The following is a 22483-nucleotide window of genomic DNA, read 5'->3' on the forward strand; positions in this document are numbered from 1 at the left end:
TGATAAACCTTACTGCCACCAAACTCTGGTCATTGTCGTTTTGGACTCTTCTGCCAAAAGAAAGAAACTTGAATTTTCCTCCCCGGCCCAGAGACTGTTTCCTCTTCCTGGATGGCTGAGGAAAAATCAGGATGGCTACCCCATTTCCTGCACTCACACGTCCACGATGATGACCATATCCTTTGGGGAAGAGGCTCCTTGGATGTACCTGTGCAAGAGAAGATCAAGAAGTCAGAAGGAGGGGCGAGGGTTCCAAAGTGAGATTGGAGGAAGGATTTACCGTCTTCCTTCCCCTGGCCCTTCTCTGCAGCTAGGCAGGCAGAGGGCTCTGGGTGGAGTTTGGTGATGCCCTCGGGTCCTGAGAAAATCAATTAGGAGGCTCTCCCCGCTCCTTGGTCTTTCCCCATGCTCATCTTCTGGCTTTCTGGCATCCCCAGCCTTGCCCTGGCACAGACTGCCCAGGCATCTGGGGCTTCCTCCGAAGAACATCATCATCATAATAATAATAGTGCTATTTGTTAAGTGCTTACTATATGCCAACCACTGTACTAAGCGCTAGGGCAGATATGAGACAATCAGGTCCCTCATAGGCTCACAGTCTAAGTAGGAGGGAAAACAGATAGTGAATTCACATTTTGCAGATGAAGGAACTGAGGCACAGAGAAGTTAAGTGATTTGCCCAAGGTCACACAGCAGAGCCAGGATTAGAACCCAAGTCCTCTGACCTCCAGGCCCGTGCCTTTTCTACTAGGCCGTGCTGCTTCCAGGTCACAGGCAAAACCATTACCAGATCAGTCAAGTGGTCCACCCAGTTTGTGTCAGGCGGTGGCAACAGGATGCTTGGAAGAAATGTGCCATAAGTGCCTAAACATAAGTTCCTCTTGCTCAGATCCAAGAAATCCCATAGCGGCCTTCAGCACGGCACCAACGTGGCCCTGATGTTGAGGGGGGTGGAGCATGAGGGGACAGAATGGCATGGGCCCGGAGGCCGAGGAGTAACGGACAAGGTAGTTGCCCTATTTGGGGCCGGGTGGTAGGAGACATCCCTAGGGTGGGCATTCTGGGGAGACCTTGGTGTCAATCTGGTTGTGGGTCTAGAGAGCAGAGTTGTGGCCCCTGCAAGTAGCCGTGAGAATTGGGGCGGGATGTGCTGGGGGTGCTGGAGTCCTCTTCCTGATGTTTTCTGTGCCCGCAGCCAGCTTCATGATTAGGCCCACTGTTCACATCCCTTCTGTTCTGCTATCTACCCCCTGCTGCTCCCACGGGTCCAGGCTTGATTAGGATATTTTTAGCAGCTCCGGCCGGGGTTCCTGCAAGATTATTCTTTTCAAAGAATATGCGTGGAGGGGTTTCCAGGCAGAAGGGAGGATGGGAGGCAGTACTAAGGCAAATGAAGTCCCATCTTGAAACACAGAGGCACAGGGGTGAATGAATGCCTTCTGTCCGGCCTCTGTCTCTCCAAACGAAAGCTCTTCTTGCAGGGGCCTGGGTCAAGTCTCACTCTCTACCTTAAGCCTCCTACAGCCCCGTCTCCTCCCACTGGCTCTTCTCAACTCCTCCACGGGCCTCTCATTTCTCCCAATCTTCTCCCTCCTCCTGTTAGTTCCATTTGCCAGGATGGGAGAAGGGGCAGGCAAGAGATGGTAGACCAGTGATGGGCCAGGCTGGTTTCCCATCGATGGGGTGGGAGAAGTGGGTCTTGTGAGGTTGTGGTGTACAGGGCTGGGTGGGCGGGTGGCCTGCCTGACTCTGGCATCAGAGAGGTAATGTTACTGAGATATGTGGGAGTCTCTGTAAAGTGACACGCTAGAACTGGGTGGTTCTGCTTTCTGAGTAGCTTTCGTCCTTCAGGTGTAGCTTTGTGGGTGTGCATGTGTACGAGTGGGTTGTTTTGCATCAGTGCTTGTGTGTGTGTGTGTATCAGAACACAGATGTGTGTAAAGTGGGTTATATTTGCCAGTGGATACCAGACTCTCCTTTACTGACCCAAAAGTATCAGATGCACATCACGTAGATTACAGAGGCTGCGCAATGTCTCGTAATGCCACCGTGTGGAACCTTTTGCAAAAGTTTGAAGAACCTAGAACTTCTCTACAAGGGGACCCCCCTGTCCTCTGCCTCCCTCAGACCCTCATTCCCCGCCCAGGCACCATTTCCAAACCACCAGACTCAGTGGCTGGAGGTTGAGCACTTCAAATAAAACTACTGGATATAAAGGTCACCCGTGCCTTATAAGTACCAGACAGGGAACTGAACAACTGAATGCAGTACTGCCCTAGTGCCTTGTGGAAAGAGCATGGGCCTGGAAGTCAGAGGACGTGGGTTCTAATTCCTGTTCCGCCACATGTCTGCTGTGTGACCTTGGGCAAGTCACTTAACTTCTCTGTGCTTCAGTTACCTCACCTGTAAAATGGGGATTATTAATAATAATAACGATGGTATTTGTTAAGCACTTACTATGTGCCAAGCACTAGTCTAAGCACTGGGGTAGATACAAGGTTATCAGGTTATCCCAGGTGGGGCTCACAGTCTTAATCCCCATTTTACAGATGAGGTAACTGAGGCACAGAGAAGTTAAGTGACTTACCCAAAGTCACACAGCTGACACATGGCAGGGCACAGATTAGAACCCAGAACCCACAACCTCTGAGTCCCGAGCCCGTGCTCTTTCCACTAAGCCATGCTGCTTCTCATAAGTAAGCACACAGAAAGTGCTTAACAAATACTTATATATCTATATATCTATAGCTATAATAATAATGTTGGTATTTGTTAAGCGCTTACTGTATGCAGAGCACTGTTCTAAGCGCTGGGGGAGATACAGGGTCATCAGGTTGTCCCACGTGAGGCTCACAGTACTGTCCAGGATAAGACTGGATGAATGGCCACCCTATGGATAATGTATGTGTTGCCCCATACATTTTGTGTGTGTGTGTGTGTGTGTGTATGTAAGCAGTGAAGGATGTGGGGAGTGAGGGCCAGCAGATAGCGTGTTGGGGAACCTCCATCTCCCCTGATTTCTGAATTCTGTGTGGGGGGTGGGCCAAGCCAGGCAGAGTGGGTCCTCTCTCCTTCCCCCTTAGTGACTGGCAGTTTCCCACAGTCTAAGTGCCCATCTGATGGTGAGTGAGCAACTTCTGGGAAAGTAGTGATGAATTTTGGGGCTTGAAGCGAGCCCAGAAATGCCACCCTACTCTCCACCAGGAAACAGTCAGTTGCCAGTTCCAGTCAAAGGGGACACAGCCATGGAGTACAGGTAGGGCACTGAAATCAAGCCTTACTGAAGACACATCTCCTCCAGGAGGCCTTCCCTCACTAAACTCCCCCCTTTCCTCTTCTCCCACGCCCTTCTGCATCACCCTGACTTGCTCCCTCTGTTCTTTTCCCCTCTCAGCCCCACAGTACTTATGTACATATCTGTAATTTTGAAAAAATTATTAATGTCTGTGTCCCCCCTCAGACTGTTAGATCGTGGTGGGCAGGAAATGTGTCTGTTTATTGTCGTATGCTCCCAAGTGCTTAGTACAGGGCTCTACACACAGTAAGCCGCTCAATAAATACGATCAAATAAATGAAGGCACGCACAATCACATACACATCCCACCTGTGTACTTGTTTCTAATGGTTAGTACAATGCTCTGCACACAGTAAGCACTTGATAAACACTATTACTTTTACAACACCACCACACGGGCAGCATGAGAATACCAACAAAGGCATAGAAACACACCTACAAAAGGAACAAAGACACAGATACAAATTTAGGGCAAATACAGATCAATCAACCCATCAGTGGTATTTATTGAGTATTATTGTGTGCAGAGGACTGTACCAAGTGCAGATCCACAGACTCATCTACAGACACACCCACACACTGAGAAACACAGACAAAACATCCTGAGACACCCCAAGTGCAAGCACGCAAGAAAATATGTTCTCATAAACAGCATATGAACAGTAGATGAGATCTCTGTTCAACGCATATATATACACAGGTATGTACCTTTCCCCTGCTTCCACCCCACCCAAAATATCAGAGCAGAGACATCCATTACATCCTCTGACCGTCCATTACCAAGGCAGGACCACCTGGTAAGAAATAAGGAAATCAAGGTCCAGTCACATGGCCCAGAATTTACCTTCCCAATATTCAGAGAGCAGGGAAAGTTGTGGTGGATGGGATCTAAGATGAGAACTGCCTCCTTCAGTAGTTAAGTACCTGCCGTTTTCATGTTGTCCCATTGTTGCTTTGGCTGAATTTTGGTGTGTGAAATTTGACGACTCAGACAAGAACCCAAGGAGGCTTTCTCCCCCTACCCCCAAAGGGTTCAGAAATGGTAGGGTGAAGAAAATCTTGCCAGGAAAGTTCATGAATTGTGGAGGAGGGGGAAGCTTATTTTCCTTTCCATCCCTCCCCCACCCCTCCAGCCCCCATTTTCCCAACTGGCAACAGCCCCTGGGTATTTAATGCTGTTTACTAACAATTAATGAAAAGTAACCATTGGGGAGGAGACGCCTGAGTGCCTGGTAATTACTTAACTGTAGCCATCACTATGTTGGTAAATGAGAGAGAAATTACAGCTGATTTTCGCTTGCCATTGTAAAAAATAGCAATTACTCAAAATTACCAAGAAACCTTGTGCTACCCCGTAGTAATATTTTTTTCCCCAAGTACGTATATTCGTAAGTGGACTAATTAATATGAAATTACCCAACATTACCAGCAATTCATCGAGATGAGACAAATTGATTTCCAGGTATTTAGAGTAGGGATGATTCAGGTACGTGAGTGTCCCCGAGTTCCCCACCCCACATACAGTTATCCTGGTGCTTGGTTCTGCCCAACCTTTCTTCCATCATCTGAACCTCTGCTGCCCTTATAACCTCACCAGCCTCCCTAGGACAATATATTCCAAAGCCTTGAGTTAGAATCTTGTAAGCAGCAGCTGGTTCCTGATCAATCACTACCGCTCTCTTGGGGTTTAGTTTTGTCATCTGAAATGGGAGCAAAGTGTGTGTATCTATGCACCGTGAGTAATAGAATCATCAGTATTGTGTGCAGAACAGTCTATTAGGTGCTTGGGAACATGCAATAGAAATAGAAGACGTGATCCCTGCATTTGGGGACATTTTAATCTAATGGGGGAGACAGGCAAACACAAATTTGTTTACATACAATGGAAACGAGAGTAAAACCATAGATACATCTGATATAAACACAAGTGGGCAAAAAGTGAAGAAATAAATATAATGAATAAGTGCTCTAGGTTCATGAGCCGACGGCATGACAGGACCAGGAAGGTGGGCATTAGCAAGAGAGGAGTGTTTATTAATGGCAATTTGATAGTGGTTTGATGTCAATCTGGTGCATGGCAGTGGTAACGTTTGCCATGTCCCTGGGCATACTCCTCTAGATGTGCACGTGTCTGGGCAGAGCCGCATAGGAACATAAAGCCACGTTGGACATTCCTATGGATGGCGTGAGCTGGGTGCCTGTTGCTGCTGCCCGCTGCTATCAGGGAGACATTAAGGGGGAGAGAGATAGCTGTATGGGGATGGCTTCCGTTTCATACAAATGACCCAACGAAGATGCTCTATATTGGTTTGAAGACATAAGATAAGAAACACCCCAACTCTGGGGACAGCCTCCAACCATCCCTGCCAGTTGACTCTCCAATCCAGTGCCTGGCACACTCTCTGCACTCTCTGCAGAGGACCCTCCAACAGACACCTCTACAAATCACCTCAAAATTCACTCTGGCTTGAGAAAGTCAGAAAACGGGGCCAGGGGAGAAGCAAAGGTATTAAACCTGGCTGTGGTTGGCAGGATGAGCGAGCCAGGGCATGGGTCTTCAGAGAGGTGGGTGGATCTGCCCTGAAGTCAGCCTGTCTCTCTGTCTGTCTGTCTGTCTGTCTGCCTGCTTTCTCTGGCATCAGGACTCTAGGAGGCAGGCTTTGCAGCTCTTGGCCAGGGTGGTATGAGGCAGGGGAACTAAGACGCTGTTGTTAATGGCTTCTGGCAGGGCATTTATCTCTGGGCACTGCACTCAGATTAATACTTGCAGCCCTAGAGGAGAAGGCTTTATTTAATAGGGCCATCTATCAAGGGATGGAAGAAGCAGGAGCTGGCTCCCAGAGGCAAGGGGTAAGCTTTGGTGTGGGCCTCTCCTTCTCTTTGAGATTTGGCAGGGGCCGGGGGGGAGGGGGGGAACAAAGAGCGGTAGCATTTGGCTCTCAGGATGCCAGGCAGAATGAATTGGGTTGGGCAGCCAGACATTGAGGAGTTTGGGTGGGTGGTCAACCTGTGGGACTTGGATGATGCCAGGATCTGGGCGGGGCGTGTGAGTCTGGCTCTGCAGTGCCCTGGGATCCCTGACCTTTTAATTCAGTTCTTCAGTGCTCAGCTTCACCAGGTGGGCTTCTCCATTGGCTCCTGGGTCAAGAACCTGCTCCTCTCTCCATCTTTAATTGTCAATCTCCAGTTCCTGACACCTTCCCCTACTCCTCTATGCAGAGCATTTTTGCATCCCAGAAGGAAGGTGGGTTCTGACCTCTGGCCTAGGGAAGGCCCAGGCCATATTGGTCTCACATGGATGGGAAGAGGGGGCTCTACTCCTATCCTCCCTCAGGGTTTATTTTGGGGCTTCAGTTCCAGTGCCCCTCTCCTGCCCCTGGAGTCACAACATGGGATCAGTAGGAGCCCTAACATTGCTAAAGAAGCAGTGTGGCTTAGTGGCAAGAACACAGGCTTGGGAGTCAGAGGACGTGGGTCCTAATCCCAGCTCTGCCACTTGTCTGTGTGACCTTGGGTAAGCTGCTTAACTTCTCTGTGCCTCAGTTACTTCATCCACAAAATGGGAATTGAAACTGTGAGCCCCACTTGGGACAACCTGATTACCTTGTATCTACCCAACGCCTTGAACAGTGCTCGGCACATAGTAGGCACTTAACAAATACCTTAGGGTTCCTGCTCATGCACAGGAGTCTGATTCCTTTCCCCAGCCTCAGTCCTTGGGCCCTGTGAGCTTTGGACTAGGGCTACCTGCCTGGGGGACTCCTGGCTGTCACCCACCCAATGCCCCCAGACCTAAGGGTAGGAGGAAGCAAGGAAGGGAAGACTAATCCAGGTCTTGGTCTAGGACTAGACCCTGGGATCTGTCAATCTCCACCCCACCCCACCCCTAATGACCAGCACAGATGCAGCAATCGAGAAAAGTGAATAATGAATGTGGAGCAATCAAAGACATTTAACCATAACGGTGGGACCATTAATTTCCTGACAAAGAAAGAGTCTAATCTGCACCAGCGTGGCCCTCCCTTCTGGAGAGTGGACACTGGACAATCGATCAGTCTGTCGAAACCAAGGGACGGGGGGGAAATACCATTTCTGCTTGCCCTGGGGTCCTGCCCTAAGCCTGGGCCAGGGACACAGGGTCCAACTCTTCTGTCCCTTGCAGCTTGCTTGGATTGCACATGAAAGCCTGAGGTGGGGGGCGGCTGCTATTTTTAAGAATTTGTCAATGCTTCCATTTGGAGGCTCTGGTTTCAACAACATTCATAAATAGGGCTGTCAATCCTCTCCCTAGGCAGAATCTGTGCAAAAAAAAGAACCATTTTACAAGGGCAAAGGGGTGGGGAGGAGGAGTAGTGGGTTAGGAGGGAGAGGAGGAAAGAAGGGGAGAAATTCTGCCAGGCCACAGATGAAATGGTGAAAACACTAGGAGGCAGCAAAGGGCCATACTCTAAGCCACACATCCTGTTTGCCCTTCACTGATTTACCACACAGAGATGGGAGATCAGCGGCACAAGTTAGCTCTCGCTGGGCTAATTCCTTCCATTTTAAGGGCCCTGCATGCCATACCTGGGGGGTTGAAGCGGCCCCACCTACAGTTATCAGGACTTCTCCCCTACCTAATGTTCACTCCTCCTTCAACCTCTCCCCCGGGGAGCCTTTAGTTCAGGGAATGGCAAACCCAGTTTCCTCCCAAACCCAAGGAGACCAGACCCAGTGGGGTTAGAAAGAAGCAGCAGAGCTTATTCAATTTCTTTTGGGCCCGGTTGGTGGGCTCATACTTCTTTGCATGATTGAGTGTCCATTTCGCCCTTTGGGAGACACGTTCGCTCATCTCTCATTTGCTCAACAACATTCCGGGGTCTTGAATGATAACAGTGATAATACCTAACATGTGTAGAGTGCTTTTATTTCTCCAAAGCGCTTCGACATCAGTTAGCTCATTTTCTTGCCCAAGGCCCAAGAGAAGGTCAGGGTCAGAGCTGCTATTCAATTATGATTCCTAGATTCCTGCTCTTGCCGCTAGACCCCACTCCTCCAAAAGAGAGAGCCTCTCACTTTCTTCTCTCTGGTAGGACCAGGTGCTGGTTTCTTATGGACAGTCTTTAGCCACATGACTAAGCCTGAATCAGACTACCAGAGAGAGCATTTGCGGGGAATGGGGAGGTTTGAGGGTCCCATATGGCTTGACCTCTGTCCCCCTTTAGTGATATAGTGCATATTGTTTCCAAACCTCAGAAGGTGGGTGCCCCACCTCCCATTATCCTGACATCCTGGAAATTTGCCTGGCCTGAGGGAGTCCAATCTCGCACCCCACTCAGGAGCCTTAGAAGATCAGGGGTCTGAGCCCCTCCACAAGATGGCTTGAGAGAGAAAGGAGCAAGACAAAGTGGTGTTTCTATTAGCACAGAGATCTTTTTTAAAAATTTTAAACGTTTTTAAACATCCTAAATGGGACTTACAGTCTTAATCCCCATTTTATAGATTAGGTCACTAAGGCACGGAAAGGGTAAACTCAAGATTCCACAACAGAGACTTTCCCCTCCCTGCCTGGAGGGGGAGCCATGTGCCAGGATGATGATGATGATGGTATTTTTAAGCACTTACTATATGCCAAGCGCTGTTCTAAGCACTGGGGTAATCAGGTTGTCCCACGTGGGGCTAACAGTCTTAATCCTCATTTTACAGATGCGGTAACTGAGGCCCAGAGAAGTTAAGTGACTTGCCCAAAGTCACACAGCTGACATCCCCTTGATTCTATTTATTGCTATTGTTTTTGTCTGTCTGTCTCCCCCGATTAGACTGTAAGCCCGTCAATGGGCAGGGACTGTATCTGTTGCCGAAATGTACATTCCAAGCGCTTAGTACAGTGCTCTGCACATAGTAAGCACTCAATAAATACTATTGAATGAATGAATGACAAGTGGCAGAGCCGGGATTGGAACCCATGACCTTTAATTCTCAAACCCGTGCTCTATCCACTAAGCCACGCTTAGGACCAAGCCCACTTCATCTGTGTAAGGGCATTTGCACACATACACACATGCACCTATTTATTGCCATTGTTCTTGTCTGTCCATCTCCCCCGATTAGACTGTAAGCCCGTCAAACGGCAGGGACTGTCTCTATCTGTTGCCGACTTGTTCATCCCAAGCGCTTAGTACAGTGCTCTGCACATAGTAAGCACTCAATAAATACGATTGAATGAATGAATACCACAAACACCCATTCACACTCACACAATTCATTCATTCAATCGTATTTATTGAGTGCTTACTGTGTGCAGAATACTAAGCTAAGCACTTGGAAAGTACAATTCGGCAACAAATAGAGGCAATCCCTACCCAGCAACGGGCTCACAATCGCACTCACAAATCCAAACCCCAAAGCAAACATCCATTTACATCCACAAGCCAGCCTCTTTGTTTAAGTGATCCAAGAAGCAGCCAGCTCTTCCCTGCCTGATTCCTGGGGCTCTGCATTTAAGGACTGATGCAACAGTTGTCCCCAGTGGGTCATCATTCTTGCTGCTGGAGCCTAGTAGTCACTGGTCCTGGGGTCACTGGCTGCTGCTGTTGGAGCCAGTTGTCTGGGCTGCTGCTGTTCTGCTAGCACTGCACCCCCAACTGTCCCCAGTCCAAATGGTCCTCTCTGGGTTGCAGTATAAATAACCCAGGCCACTTTCCTATAATATCTTCCTAGTCTAGAGGCCAAGAGGTTGTGGAGGGAGAGAGGTAGGAAATAAGGGGAAGAGAGGGAGAGGTATTTTCAATCACCTGCAATGTCTTAAGTCTTTCTGCTGCAAGCCCAGCCCTGTCAGTCTGGCCTTAATTTTGAGAGCTATCCTCCCCATCTTCCTTGTTCTTTCTTTGATCCCCAGACTGAGACCCTCATGTTCACAGCTGATTTATGGAGTTATCACTACCCAACTGCTTAATTCCAGTAGAATGGAATCTGTGCTGACAATTTGTGCTGTGCCTTGTGGGTTGTGGCCAGCAATCCCCTCTGTCTCTGCTACTTGTCCTTTTCAGCTTTACTCTCACTCCTCTTGGCCAGATCTTTCTGAAGCCTGTGTGTACTCCTTTTCAGCGGGAGGGGGGTTGCCCCGGGGCCATATCTCTCCAAGGGATCACCAATTTCCCACTGCGCACTGTATCCACATTGGTCTGTCCTTTCCTCCTGGCTCTACAGTGTTGGGGAGAGGTGTTGGGGGGGGGGGAGGGGCGTGGGGAGGCCCAGGGGGCAGGGTGGTGGGGAGGGGGCAGGGGGAGTGAGATGAAAACTGCATCCTCAGTGCTCCTGCCTGTGTTATTGTAGCCATTTTCCAGTGGCAACGATGTGTGAAATGAAAATTGGACAGAGCTGGCTGCTCCTCGCTCAGAGGGCTGGAATATCATAGAGGTGAGGAGAGAGGGAGAGGAAAAAGGAAATGGAGAGGGAGAGGGAGGGGGAGAGGGGAGGGGAAGGGAGAGAGAGAGGGGAGAGGGAGAAATGGGGGGGGGGGAGAACTGGAGCAGGGAGAAAAGAGGGAAAGAGAGGTGGAAAGGGGGAAGGGAAACAGGAGGGAAATCATAGGAGAGAGAAGGGCAGGCAAACACAAGAAGGTACAGCCTTGGAGAGAAGTTAGGGGCTTCTGCTTTGCATTGCATTGCTTTGCAGATATCCTATCTGCAGAGAGGATATACGAGAGACAGCTTTCCATTTCCTGGTGATAAATTCTGGCTTCTTTGCCCCACTTTCCCTGGTAGGTAGATTTCTGGGGACCTAGGACCCACTACAGATTCCACCCCCCACACCACTCCCTGACCCAGATCAGCATAGTGGGAAAGGACTTGTGACTCTCTGACTCCAGCACCAATGCTGAACAAGGGCAGAGATGTTGCCCTCTGGAGTCATATGCTTCTCAGTTTCATGCCCTCTGGAAGCAAATACAGTGGGTGGAGAAATGAGGCTGAGGAGCGGAGGAAAAAGCAGAAATTCCCTTCTGGAAGTCACTCAGCTCTTTTGACTGAGGCTGTGGGATGCTACCCGGGTTTTATCCCTAGTTTGAGCTCCGTGTGTAGTCTGTGGGTGGGACTGGGGTGGTCTGGGGAGGAGGGAGGGAGAGAGTTTACTCTTTCTGACTCCATGGCTGGGAAGGATCCTCTAAGTATGGTGCAGGAATAGGGGATGGGAAACCCCTCCACCTCTCATTCCCGTGGCCCTCATTGTATGCTAGGATTACAATAGGATTCAGTGACTTGGGATCTCTGAAGTTCTTCTACTGCCAGGTGTGATGGGTGGTTGAGAAATCCTTCCATCAGTAAATCAACCAATCAGTGGCATTTACTGAACACTTACTGTATGCAGAGCGCATACTCAGCTCTTGGGAAAGTACAATACAACAGTGTTGGTAGACACGTTATCAGCCCACAAAGAGATAGGGGAGAGAGACAGAATTTGCCCCATGTGGGTGAAGCCGAAGTTGGGTGGGGCTTGAGGTGGGCGGTACCACTGTTCCCTTCTTTATGCTCCCCTCCCTCCCCCTGTCCTCCCATCCTCAAAAGTAGCCCCTTTCTGCTCACCATGGCCGCCGGCGCACATCATACAGGTCAATCTTGTTCGGCGCTCTCCAAGGGGTAGCTGTGATGGAAGTAGACGGATCGTAAGAACCACGTGCAGAGAAAGAGAGGTCAGAGTGGGGGATGAAGGGGTGGGGATGGGGTGGAGGGAGGTGAGGGGCAGAGAGAGAGGGAAGAGGGAGAGGGAAAAGGAGAAAAAGGTTAAAGAAGGGAGAGGTTTAGGTCTAGAGGGACTAGGACAACTGGGTTTTGGGCCCAGTCATGACTTTGACTCCTTCTGAACCATGAGGCATATGAAGAGGGACAATAACTTCACCTCTTCGTATTCCAGCCAGGCCCCAAGGGGACAGAATGCTACATGGAGTATCCCGGCCCGGTGAGGGCTCCCCACCGCCCCCCGTTTCCTAGGATGCCATTAGGAGGGACAAGGCTCTGGAAGAGTGAGCTCTCTGACCTGGCAGCTGAATCCCCTGGAAGTGGCTGTGACTCACCTGGGTAGTAGCGGGTGACACCCGTGGCACTACCAAACACCTGCCAAAGCAGAGAGGGATCTTCCTTCCGGTTCTCCACAAACACGTCCTCCAGGGCCTCTGTCCAGTTCAATTCATTGAGGATAACTGTGGCTGGAAGGCAAGGGAAAGAAATGGGAGAGTCTCTAGAGCTGTCATAAAGGCAGGAAATACCTAACTGGAACTCAACCAGTGGTTTTTCTAGGCTGATCTTGTTCAATTTGGCACAGCGAGGAAATGAGATGGGGCTGGAACAAAGTGGGTATTCCTGAGGGGGTAAGGCCAAAGGCAGAATGCTTCATGTGATAAGGAACGGGGGCTAAGGAGCATGGGCTGGGAGGCATGAAGTGAAGACCAGGCAAATTTTATGCAAAGTCATATGCAAATAGACACACCCTAGTTAAGTCGACAACTCAGGCCATTTTTATTGCAGGAGGGCAGGGTTCTCTCCCCATCATCCCTGACCTGAGCTGGAATCGAGTGGGAGCCAAAGGTGAACAGTGTGAGTGGCAGAATCAGGGCTCTCCTAAGGCAACGGTGAAGAGGAAGGGGGCCTGGGACACTGGGGATGGATAGCAGGTGCCAATCACCTCGCGAGCAGCCAGGGTAGATAGGAAATGTATCGGCCCCCTGTGCCTCTTCTGGGCCGTCTCCTGTGGACTGTAAGCTCCTTTTGGGCAAGGGAGCATGTTTCCCAAGTCTACTGCAATGTACTTTCCCAAGCACTTAGCATAGCAACCTGCACATCATAAGTGCTCAATAAATACCATTGATTGATTGATTGAGTAGGGGGTGGGGGCGGGGGGGACTGACCCCAGGGAGCTTGCCCCATTCAGCATGCACTGAAGCATGGTAGCAATTAAGGTACCTGCTAGGATGGGCAAGGAATTATTCAGTTATTAAGCAACTAATAAGCTGCAAGCGACTCAGCTCTGTGATTAATCAACAGGGGCCAGGGTGAAGGGAGAAGTTACTGTTGTTGTCACCTCTGCAGCTGCAGCTGCTGCTTGTTGCTACTCTTTGAAATTACCATTCCAGATGCCACTTCTAACTGGACCTTGGCAGGGGAGGGTTGGGCCAGGGACGGGGGCCCAGGGAGGATGGGCCCAGGGGACACTGCCAAACCCCACCAAGACTCAGTCCTGGGCTCTCTGTTGTTCTCTATTCTCTTTATATACTCTCTTGTGCCCTGCAGAAAGGACCAAAGTTTTGGGAGTTCTGCCAACCATTCTGGACAGGGCCTATCAATCACGTGCAGCTACAAACTAATCAGGAAGCGGGCCTGAGGAAGCAATCCCACGACAGTCCCACTTTGTCTCATACGGCTAAATGGTCCGAGCACAATTTAGAGTTCCCAGCCCTAGCTAAATGGTGACAAACAGTGTTTTTTGCCAAGTTCTCTTATGGTAGCTGGCCAGCTCATCAGACCGTGCTAGGGTGGTTTAAGAAACAGCCAGAATTTGCAAAGTTTTCCCAATCTGCTACTGGGTTTCCCCCACACAAGCACAAGCTGTGTGTGTTGACAAGGGGATTGAGGAAGGGGGATGGAGGGGATGTCTTGGCCAGCAGTGACAGATGACCATTCCGGGTGTCCAGAGGGAACAAAAGGCCAAGGCCCTTGGGTAAGGGTGGGCAAGTAGGGAGGCAACACAGCCTAGTGGAAAGAGCATGGGATGGGGAGTTGGAAGTCATGGGTTCTAAGCCCAGTTTGGCCATTTGTCTGCTGGGTGACCTGGGGGAAGTCACTTCATTTCTCTGGGCCTCAGTTTCCTCATCTGGGGATAAAATGCATGTTCTCTCTCCATCCCTCTTAAGACTGTGGCACAGGGTTTGTGTCCAATCTGATTACTTTGCATCTACCTTAGGGGTTAGCACAGTGCTTGGCAGATGGTGTCTAATTATTATTATATTATAATATGATTATTTGGTTGGAGGCCCACTTAAAACTGGTTTGAGTCAGCTGCAGGGGGCTGCACCCCTAAAAGGTTCTGGATTCCCAATACCTCTCAGTAAAACTCTCAACGGCATTTAATATTTAAAGAACTCTTCGGGTTGTTTCCATACAAATGCATATTCCTTACAACCATGGGAATAAGCAGGATCCAGAATATCAGGAATGATATTACTGAGACTTTCGCTTATTCTGGGAGGGATATTGGGCTGGGTGGAATCAAGAGAGGAAGTGAGTAGGAGATGAGATCAGCCATGTGGGCTGGGTTATCAGGGGACCTTAGACGTGGACTACAGATGCACTTTTACCCTTCAGATATTACTCACATATTTAAATCCATTCACGCAGAAATACATACCATTTTAATGCACGTGAATTCCCAATGACACCCAATCACACATGCACATCTGTACACATATACTCACAGTCATGCCCAGTCACTGAGGAACATACTCTTACCCGGATCTGCATGGCTCAAATGAAGTGGAGTTTTGAACAACTCTCTGATTCACTTCATCTAGTCTTCCCAACTGGACAATTCAGGTCTCACAGTAAATTCTTTTGTAGAGGGGGGGTTGGGGTGGGGGGTGGGGGGCAGGAATTATCCATTTGGGCTACCTCCAGGGAGATAACCAATCAGATTCCTCCACCTAATATCCAGCCAGTGTCAATCAATCAATAAATGGTATTCATTGGGCACTTACTGTGTGCAGAGCACTGAACTAAGCCCTTGGGAGAATATAACATAATAGGGTTGGTAGGCACGATCCCTGCGCACAAGGAGTTTACAATCTAGTGGGGGAGAAAGCCATATAAAGCCATATGTGTCACATGCACAGTCACCTAAGGTCGTCGTCGTTCCACCCCCCGCCCAAGTCACACATAAAAAACTTGCATTGACAGACATATATGCACAACTATGCGCATACACACTCACACACAGTGCGCCTACACACTCACACCCATGTAAGTCTGTGCTGGATAGGCCAAGACTCCTCTTTAAAAATTCTGAGAAGTGTTTCCTCTAGAACTTATCTTTTTCCATAAATTTCCTCTCAAGTGTATTGTAAGATTAGGGATTTCTTTTTCCCCTCAAATGATCTTTGAAGGTGTTTCCTGGGCATAACTAATCCCCAAGCAAAGATACATGAAATTCAGGGAAAGTAATTGGTGATTTCACAGGCTCCAAAGCCACTGCCTGTTTTCAAAGGGAACTAGACCTAGCACTTGTTTGGAGTTTCTCCCTGGGGGTTGACATAGCAGAAGAGCGTGGCTCAGTGGGAAGAGCATGGGCTTTGGAGTCAGAGGTCATGGGTTCGAATCCCAGCTCGGCCGCTTGTCAGCTGTGTGACTTTGGGCAAGTCACTTAACTTCTCGGTGCCTCAGTTCCCTCATCTGTAAAATGGGGATTAAGACTGTGAGCCCCACGTGGGACAACCTGATTCCCCTGTGTCTACCCCAGCGCTTAGAACAGTGCTCGGCACATAGTAAGCGCTTAACAAATAACAACATTATTACATTATTAAGATGGAAACAATACACATGAGGAACTGGGCCTGGAACCTGGCCTGGGGAAAGCGTTATGTAAAGTGTTATGTAGAGGCAGGCAGGATAGGCCTTTGGTTGGGTAAGGTTTGCTGAGGCAACAAAGACTCCAGCAGAGAAGTCTGGAGAGGATACAAAGAGAAGGTCTAGTTTGGATTTGAGTGGTGCTGCCCTCTCTAGAATTAAAAAAACAACAACGTTGAAACGCTACTTTAAGATTAAGTCTCGGGAAGGGAAAGATTGTGTTTTGTCACGGGATTTGACTCTGTGCTGTTAATAGCTCGTACTCATGCTGTTTCAATGATCTGGTCCATGTTTTTGAAGTGCATATGGCTACGTTCTTTTGCCTAATAATCCAAAAACTCCCTCAGTTTCAGGAAAAGTGATTTTATCCCTTTTGGAGCAAAAGAAATATGTTTTGGGCATCCATATCTCTGACTAATCAGAGAGGATTTTCTGTGAGAGGAACAGAAAACCCTCCAGCAAAGGCAGTCTTAGTCATAATTTGCCTTCATCCTTGCAACACCTCCTGTGGAAAGCATGGGGAGTCATATAGGGAGGGAGCTGGTTTGGGAGACACTGAGTTTAGCACGTTCCTATTCTACCTATTCAATAATTATGGTAGTCGTTAAGCACTTACTATGTGCCAAGCACTGTTCTATGCACTGGGCAAACTGAATCCCAGCTGTTTCCAGGGTCAATTTGGGGAAAGTTGTCAAGTGGGCTATCTAGTAAAAGTGAATGTCTTGAACATTTGGGCTGTTCTATAGGGGGAAATGCCTCATGCAGCTGAGAGGGAAGCTGGAGATCCCAATTTGGGGTGGACAGCCTAAAGTCAGATCTGGCATAGACAGAGGGGAGCTTTGAAGGGTAGGTACAGTCAAGAAAAGTCCTGGGCTACAGGATGAAAAGTCACAAACACACTCCTAACTCATCCATATGCATACATATCCAGACTCCCCCTTGCCCCTGTCCCCCCACCCCCCGCCCTCGGGCAAAACACACACACACACACACACACACACACACACACCAGTTCTCACAAAGGAGAGTCCAGAAGGGAAGGTCATTCACCTCATGTCATGAAATGACTTGAAATGGCTCAAATTGGGCCTCTGTGGGTCTTCCATTAGGGGAGGAAGACTCTTGTCCCATGAACTCCCAATTCCCTGGGCCCTGCCCTTTAACTCTGAGATCTCACAAAAACCTTTCCTTTTTTGTTTAGTCTCACTGCTTCCAGCTAGCCAATCAATGTAAAAAACTCTCATGCTTTGCCTTACCAGGGGTGAGAAATATGCTTTGTATATTGATTTTTCTCAATTTCAACAATAAAGAGCAGACAAGGGAAAACAAGAACTTCATCTCCCTGGGCTCTCCCAGAACTCCGTTCTTCACTTGAGCAGTGAAAGCACAACCCTTGCTCACTCTCTAACAAAGCCTGTGTCCCTCCAGCTGTTTTACTCATTCCTAAAAAGCCGGGAAAAGACTTGGCGACTGCAGAAATCATGATTCATCTTCATCCTTACAACACTTCCTATGGAAAGTGTGGTGAGCCGTATAGGGAGGGAGTTGGTTTGGGAGACACAGTTTAGGGAGTTCCTGTTCTCCCTATTCTCACACGTTGCCTCTTTCTAGCTCTTGGTTTAGGGGAACCCCTCCTGCTTTAGAACCTAGAAAGAAGATGTTTCTTCAGAGCTTCCACTGTTTATATAACTGGTGTCCATGGGAGCTTGTGAGTCTCCAGGTACTCTTCCCTGCTGGAAGTGTGTGTGTGTCTCTACATCCAGCTGCTCTTGCCCTCCCTCTGCTCCTAGGCCTCCCCTCCAATGCCTTCCCTGCTCCCCATCCCCATCTCATTCCCTCATTCTTGGGCAGAATGTGCAGGTAGAGTGATGGATAGAGAACCCTCTTCTGGAAAACTGAAGTAGCATGGTCTAGTGGATAAAGCATGGGCTTGGGAGCCAGAGGACCTGGGTTCTAATCCCAGCTCTGGCACTTGCCTGCTGTGTAAACTTGGGCAAGTCACTTCACTTCTCTGGGCCCGTGTTCTCAAATGTAAAATGGGGATTCAATACCTTTTCTCCTTCCTACTTAACTGTGAGCCCCAAGTGGGACAGGGACTCTGTCCCACCTAATTAACTTGTATCTATCCTAGCACTTAGAACAGTGTTTGGCACACAGAAAGTGCTAAACAAATACCATTAAAAATACAAAAACAAAAAAAAAGGATTTTCCTGGGGAGAAAAAGAGTAAACTCCCTCTCCAGAATGGGGCCTCTCAGCATGCTGGGAGTCAGGCCTATCTCCTGTGCCCTGGCATCTTCCCTCCCACACTGTGGGGAGCATGGACAGGGTAGAACAAAACTCCATGAGAAAGGGATGCCAGGGAGATCCGGTTCTGACCCAGACCACCCCTTCCTCTCTGGCTGCTTCGGGGGCTGAATATTTGCCTGAGAAGCCTGAATTCCCTTCTGTTCCTCTGTTGTAAAGAAAAGGGAGGGTAGAGGGAACAGGGAAGATGGCCAACTAATTGTAGAAGTAAGAGAGAAACAGAGGAAGGAAGGAACCAAATGGCCTCGACACCAAGAGGAAGCCTGAATTCCCTTCTGTTCCTCTGTTGTAAAGAAAAGGGAGGGTAGAGGGAACAGGGAAGATGGCCAACTAATTGTAGAAGTAAGAGAGAAACAGAGGAAGGAAGGAACCAAATGGCCTTGACACCGAGAGGCCCACTTTACTTATCTGCTCTCTTCACCTGCTCTTCCCCAACTCATCCTCAAGCCAACCTTCTAACTGTACCTCAGCTCTTGACTCTCCCACCTCCATCCCTTCACTCACACTGTTCCCCCAGCTTGTAACTCCCTCCTTCCCCGTATCAGAGAGACCTCAGCTCTCCTCACTTCAAAACCTTCCTAAAAATCCCACAGGCTGTCCCTAATTATTTCCCAACACCCCAAGTCGTATCATCTCACCAGCCATCTCCAGCACTTTTGTATTTACCTATTCCCATCCTCAGCACTTATGAGTGTATTTGATTGTCCATTCAATTATTTATACCGATTACCCTAGTTGTAAACATTTTCATGTCTGTTACCCCCTTTACAGTGTAAGCTCCTGGTGGGCAGGGAACCCATGTCTTCATTCTGTTGTACCTTCCCATGCACTTTAACAGTACATTCATTACACCCAGTGGGTGCTCAATGAATACTATTTCTACTACTATTGCTCTTCAGGGCATTACGTAATGACGGAACACACACGCAGAGACCCGAAGACACATTTGATGATATGTCCTTCCAATGATGATACCCATCTGAGTACCTAGAGAAGTAGCATGGCCCAGTGGCAAGAGCATGGGCTTGGGAGTCAAAGGATGTGGGTTCTAGCCCCAGCCCCATCACTTGTCTGCCGTGTGACCTTAGGCAAGTCACTTAACCTCTTTGGGCCTCAGTTACCTCATCTGTAATATGGGGATTAAGACTGTGAGCCCCATGTGGGACAGGAACTGTGTCCAACCCGATTACTGTGCATCTACCCCAGTGTTTAGAACAGTGCTTGGCACATGGTAAGCGTATAACAAATACCATTATTATTATTACCTTCTTAGTCACATGCAAACCATGACATGTACACTCACAAACACGTACAAAATGGCTCACAAGCACAATACATACATATATGCACAAAACAGGCACGACAGTCCCCTTCTCCTTCTTTCTTCCTGGACCACCATCCTCTTTCCATCCCTCCCTCCCTTTCCTCTCCCTACCCACCATGCACTAGCTGAACAAGCACAGGCATACAAAGAAACCGGGGGACCGCACCCCTCAGGCAAGCGATTACAGATTTAATTAAAAGTGACACAGTAAATAAAAAACATATAAAATGTAATTTGTGTGGGTAGTGAGGGGTGACTGTGGAGGGCGGTGTAGTAAATGTTTTAATTAGCATGCCAGCTTGCGATAGTGCCCCTCTAGTGCCTTGGCCCCCAACATCCCCCACAGCGTGAGGCAGGGAGGGAGTCAAAGAAGGACCTGCTTAGGGGCAGAGATTCCACCACTGGCAAGCCAAGGGGAACGGTGACTCATTTCATCACCAATGCTTCCCTCCTCTCTCCTGGAGGATCTGGTGGGCTTCTCACCCCAACCTCCACCGGGCAGGGGTGCTATCTTGGCCCATAGTCCTAGGTGTTCCTCCTCACCGCCTTACCCTGAGATGGACTGGACATCCAAGCTTCTAAAAGAGATTTGTTAAGAGCATCACACATTTCAGTGCAAAATGGGCACGGCCCCAGGCCATATTTCCCAATCTCTCCCTCTTGCTTTTAGGCCAGTCTAATGCCTGATTTCCCTAGTCAATGGGCCAGGGCCAATTTTCACTTTGGCAGCTCTCCAGCCCTTCGCATCTCCCCAGCGGAAGGCCCCCAGACTGTCCTATAGCCAGGACAATTGCACAGCTCCCAAATGGGCAGGTCTCCCTCTCTTGGGACCCTGTAACTGGGGAGCAATTCAGGACCTGCATAAATCCTCCAGCTCTCCTGGAAGCCCTGGTGAAAGGCCAGGGGGAGGGGTTGAAACCGGGTGGGCCAAAAAGCCTGCCCGTCGCACAAACTATGCTTCAGAACTGGAGAGAGCACAGTGGGGTTTGGAGGCAGAGGGTGAACTCTGAATAGGCAGGCCAACACTCTCCCCATGTTCAAAGCCCTACTAAAATCACATCTCCTCCAGGAAGCCTTCCCTCACTAACCTTTCATCTCCCCACCCTGCTGTTCCTCCTTTCTGAATGACTTTTGGCTTAGATTCTGTTGTACCCTCTAAGCACTTAGATACCCCATCCACAGACCCACAGCACTTACCTACAGATCCTTATTCTCAGTAGCTTCCCCAACTGTAACTTAATGTCTGCTTCCACCTCTAGATTGTAAGCTTCCTGAGGGTAGGGATCTATTCTATTCTATTCTATTCTCCCAAGCACTTAGTACGGTGCTCTGCAGGCAGTAAACCCTTGATTGACTGTTGCTAAAGAGAGGACTGTGATCAGAGATTTGGGTAGGATAGTTGTACCGTATGCTTCTCTGGAGGCTCTCATTTGTAGTGCTCCGTACTCAGGCCAGATGTGGACTGCCTAATCTGGAGAGCCCCAGTGGATGACAAGGGGGCTTCTCAGGGCTATGGGGATTGTGACAGTCCATCCCTCTCACATGGATCAATCGATCATACTTATCGAGTGCTTACCGTGTGCAGAGCACTGTACTAAGTTCTTGGAGAGTACAGTATGACAGAGTTGGTAGATATGTTCCATGCCAGCCGATGGGGAAACTCTTGGGGAGGGGAGGAACCCAGCCAAGCCATAGGTCAAAGATGAGAGTTGATGGAATTGGGTCGAGTTTCTGGTATTGCCCATTACTTCTGAGTGAGCTGGATGCCCCATCCCCCCCGGGCCAGGAGCCTCTCGCTCGACAGGTGTCCGACAGCTGCTATGTGCGGAGGACATGGAGAGGAGTCACTACGGTCAATGCCCAGGATGCTAGAAGGATCAACAGCTGCTTGAAGAGCTCTGGGGTCCCTGATAGAGATTTGCCTTAAGACAGACGGTGAGCTCCGTGTTAGATTCCAACTTACAGGGCCTAATTTGAGCCGGGTGAGGGGCAGAACGGGGTCCATTGCCGCTGCACGGCCCCACCTGTCTCTGCGTCCTAATCAATCCTCTCTTGACCAGTATGCTTAGGTGGGGAGGAATTTTCACTTCTGAAAATCCTCTACTGCTGGGTCCGAGTCTGCAGGCCGGGCTGGTAGCACTGGCTCCTAATAGCAGTGTTCGCAGTAAACTGGGTGGAGGGTCCTGGGCAGATCCTAGGAGCAGGGCTCCGACACAGGTCTCAAGGCTCTTATTTTTTTTTTTTGTTAAGCACTTACTATGTGCCAGGTACTGTACTAAGTGCTGGGTTAGACACAAGGTAATCAGGTTGGACACAGCTCATGTCCCACATGGGGCTCATAGTCTTAATCCTCATTTTGCAGATGAGATAACTGAGGCACAGAGAACCCAGATCCTCTGACCCCTAGGCCCATGCCCTTCCCACTAGGCCATGCTGCTTCCTTAAAGCTCTGCTTCAAAGAGATCAGGGTTGAGCCCCAGCAAGTCCCAACACAAGTTAAGCCCAGCCGACGAGGCCCGATTCCCAATTTTTGCTCCACTATTTCAAGCCAAAAGCTCCTGCTGACCCCGAGGCACTTGGGCCTCTGCCTTCCTCTCCTTCCTACTCCTTGCCTTCTCCAGCTGGCTTGGCCCTCATCATTTCAGTGAGGAGCCTGAATTTTGCTATTCCAACCCAACAAGTGTGGAAGTGCTCATGGGTAGTTCTCTAAAGAGGAGCTGGGGGTGGGGACAGCAGGAATTCCAAACGCCTCTCCTCTTGTATGATTTCTCGATTCCTTTCTCCTCCACCTCTCCTCCCAAGCCAGCCCCCTCTCCTAGTCATTATTCCCCTGAATGGGATGCCACTCCCTGGAGAGAGTTAATCTTCTATTTGATTTTGTTCCATAACAGAGCCTGGTGATTTATGTGGCTTAGGTTGAGCACTGGGGACTGTGCCGGCTGAGAACCAGGAGGTTGGAAATCATGAATAT

General features: G+C 49.2%; 1 protein-coding gene across 6 annotated transcripts in view; it reads right to left on the reverse strand.

Annotated features, from left to right (window-relative positions):
• CACNA2D2 (calcium voltage-gated channel auxiliary subunit alpha2delta 2) overlaps nt 1-22483 on the reverse strand; it is a 543198-nt gene that overhangs the window by 38150 nt on the left and 482565 nt on the right. For all 6 annotated transcript variants that reach the window (XM_029052860.2, XM_029052856.2, XM_029052861.2 and 3 more), the window contains exons 7-9: nt 12345-12476; nt 11857-11914; nt 158-208 (exon numbers count right to left, since the gene is read on the reverse strand). In XM_029052860.2, coding sequence (XP_028908693.1) covers nt 158-208; nt 11857-11914; nt 12345-12476 — 241 coding nt within the window. The remainder of the gene's footprint in view (nt 1-157; nt 209-11856; nt 11915-12344; nt 12477-22483) is intronic.

The sequence above is a fragment of the Ornithorhynchus anatinus genome, chromosome X2, assembly GCF_004115215.2.
Source record: "Ornithorhynchus anatinus isolate Pmale09 chromosome X2, mOrnAna1.pri.v4, whole genome shotgun sequence".
Taxonomy (NCBI): domain Eukaryota; kingdom Metazoa; phylum Chordata; class Mammalia; order Monotremata; family Ornithorhynchidae; genus Ornithorhynchus; species Ornithorhynchus anatinus.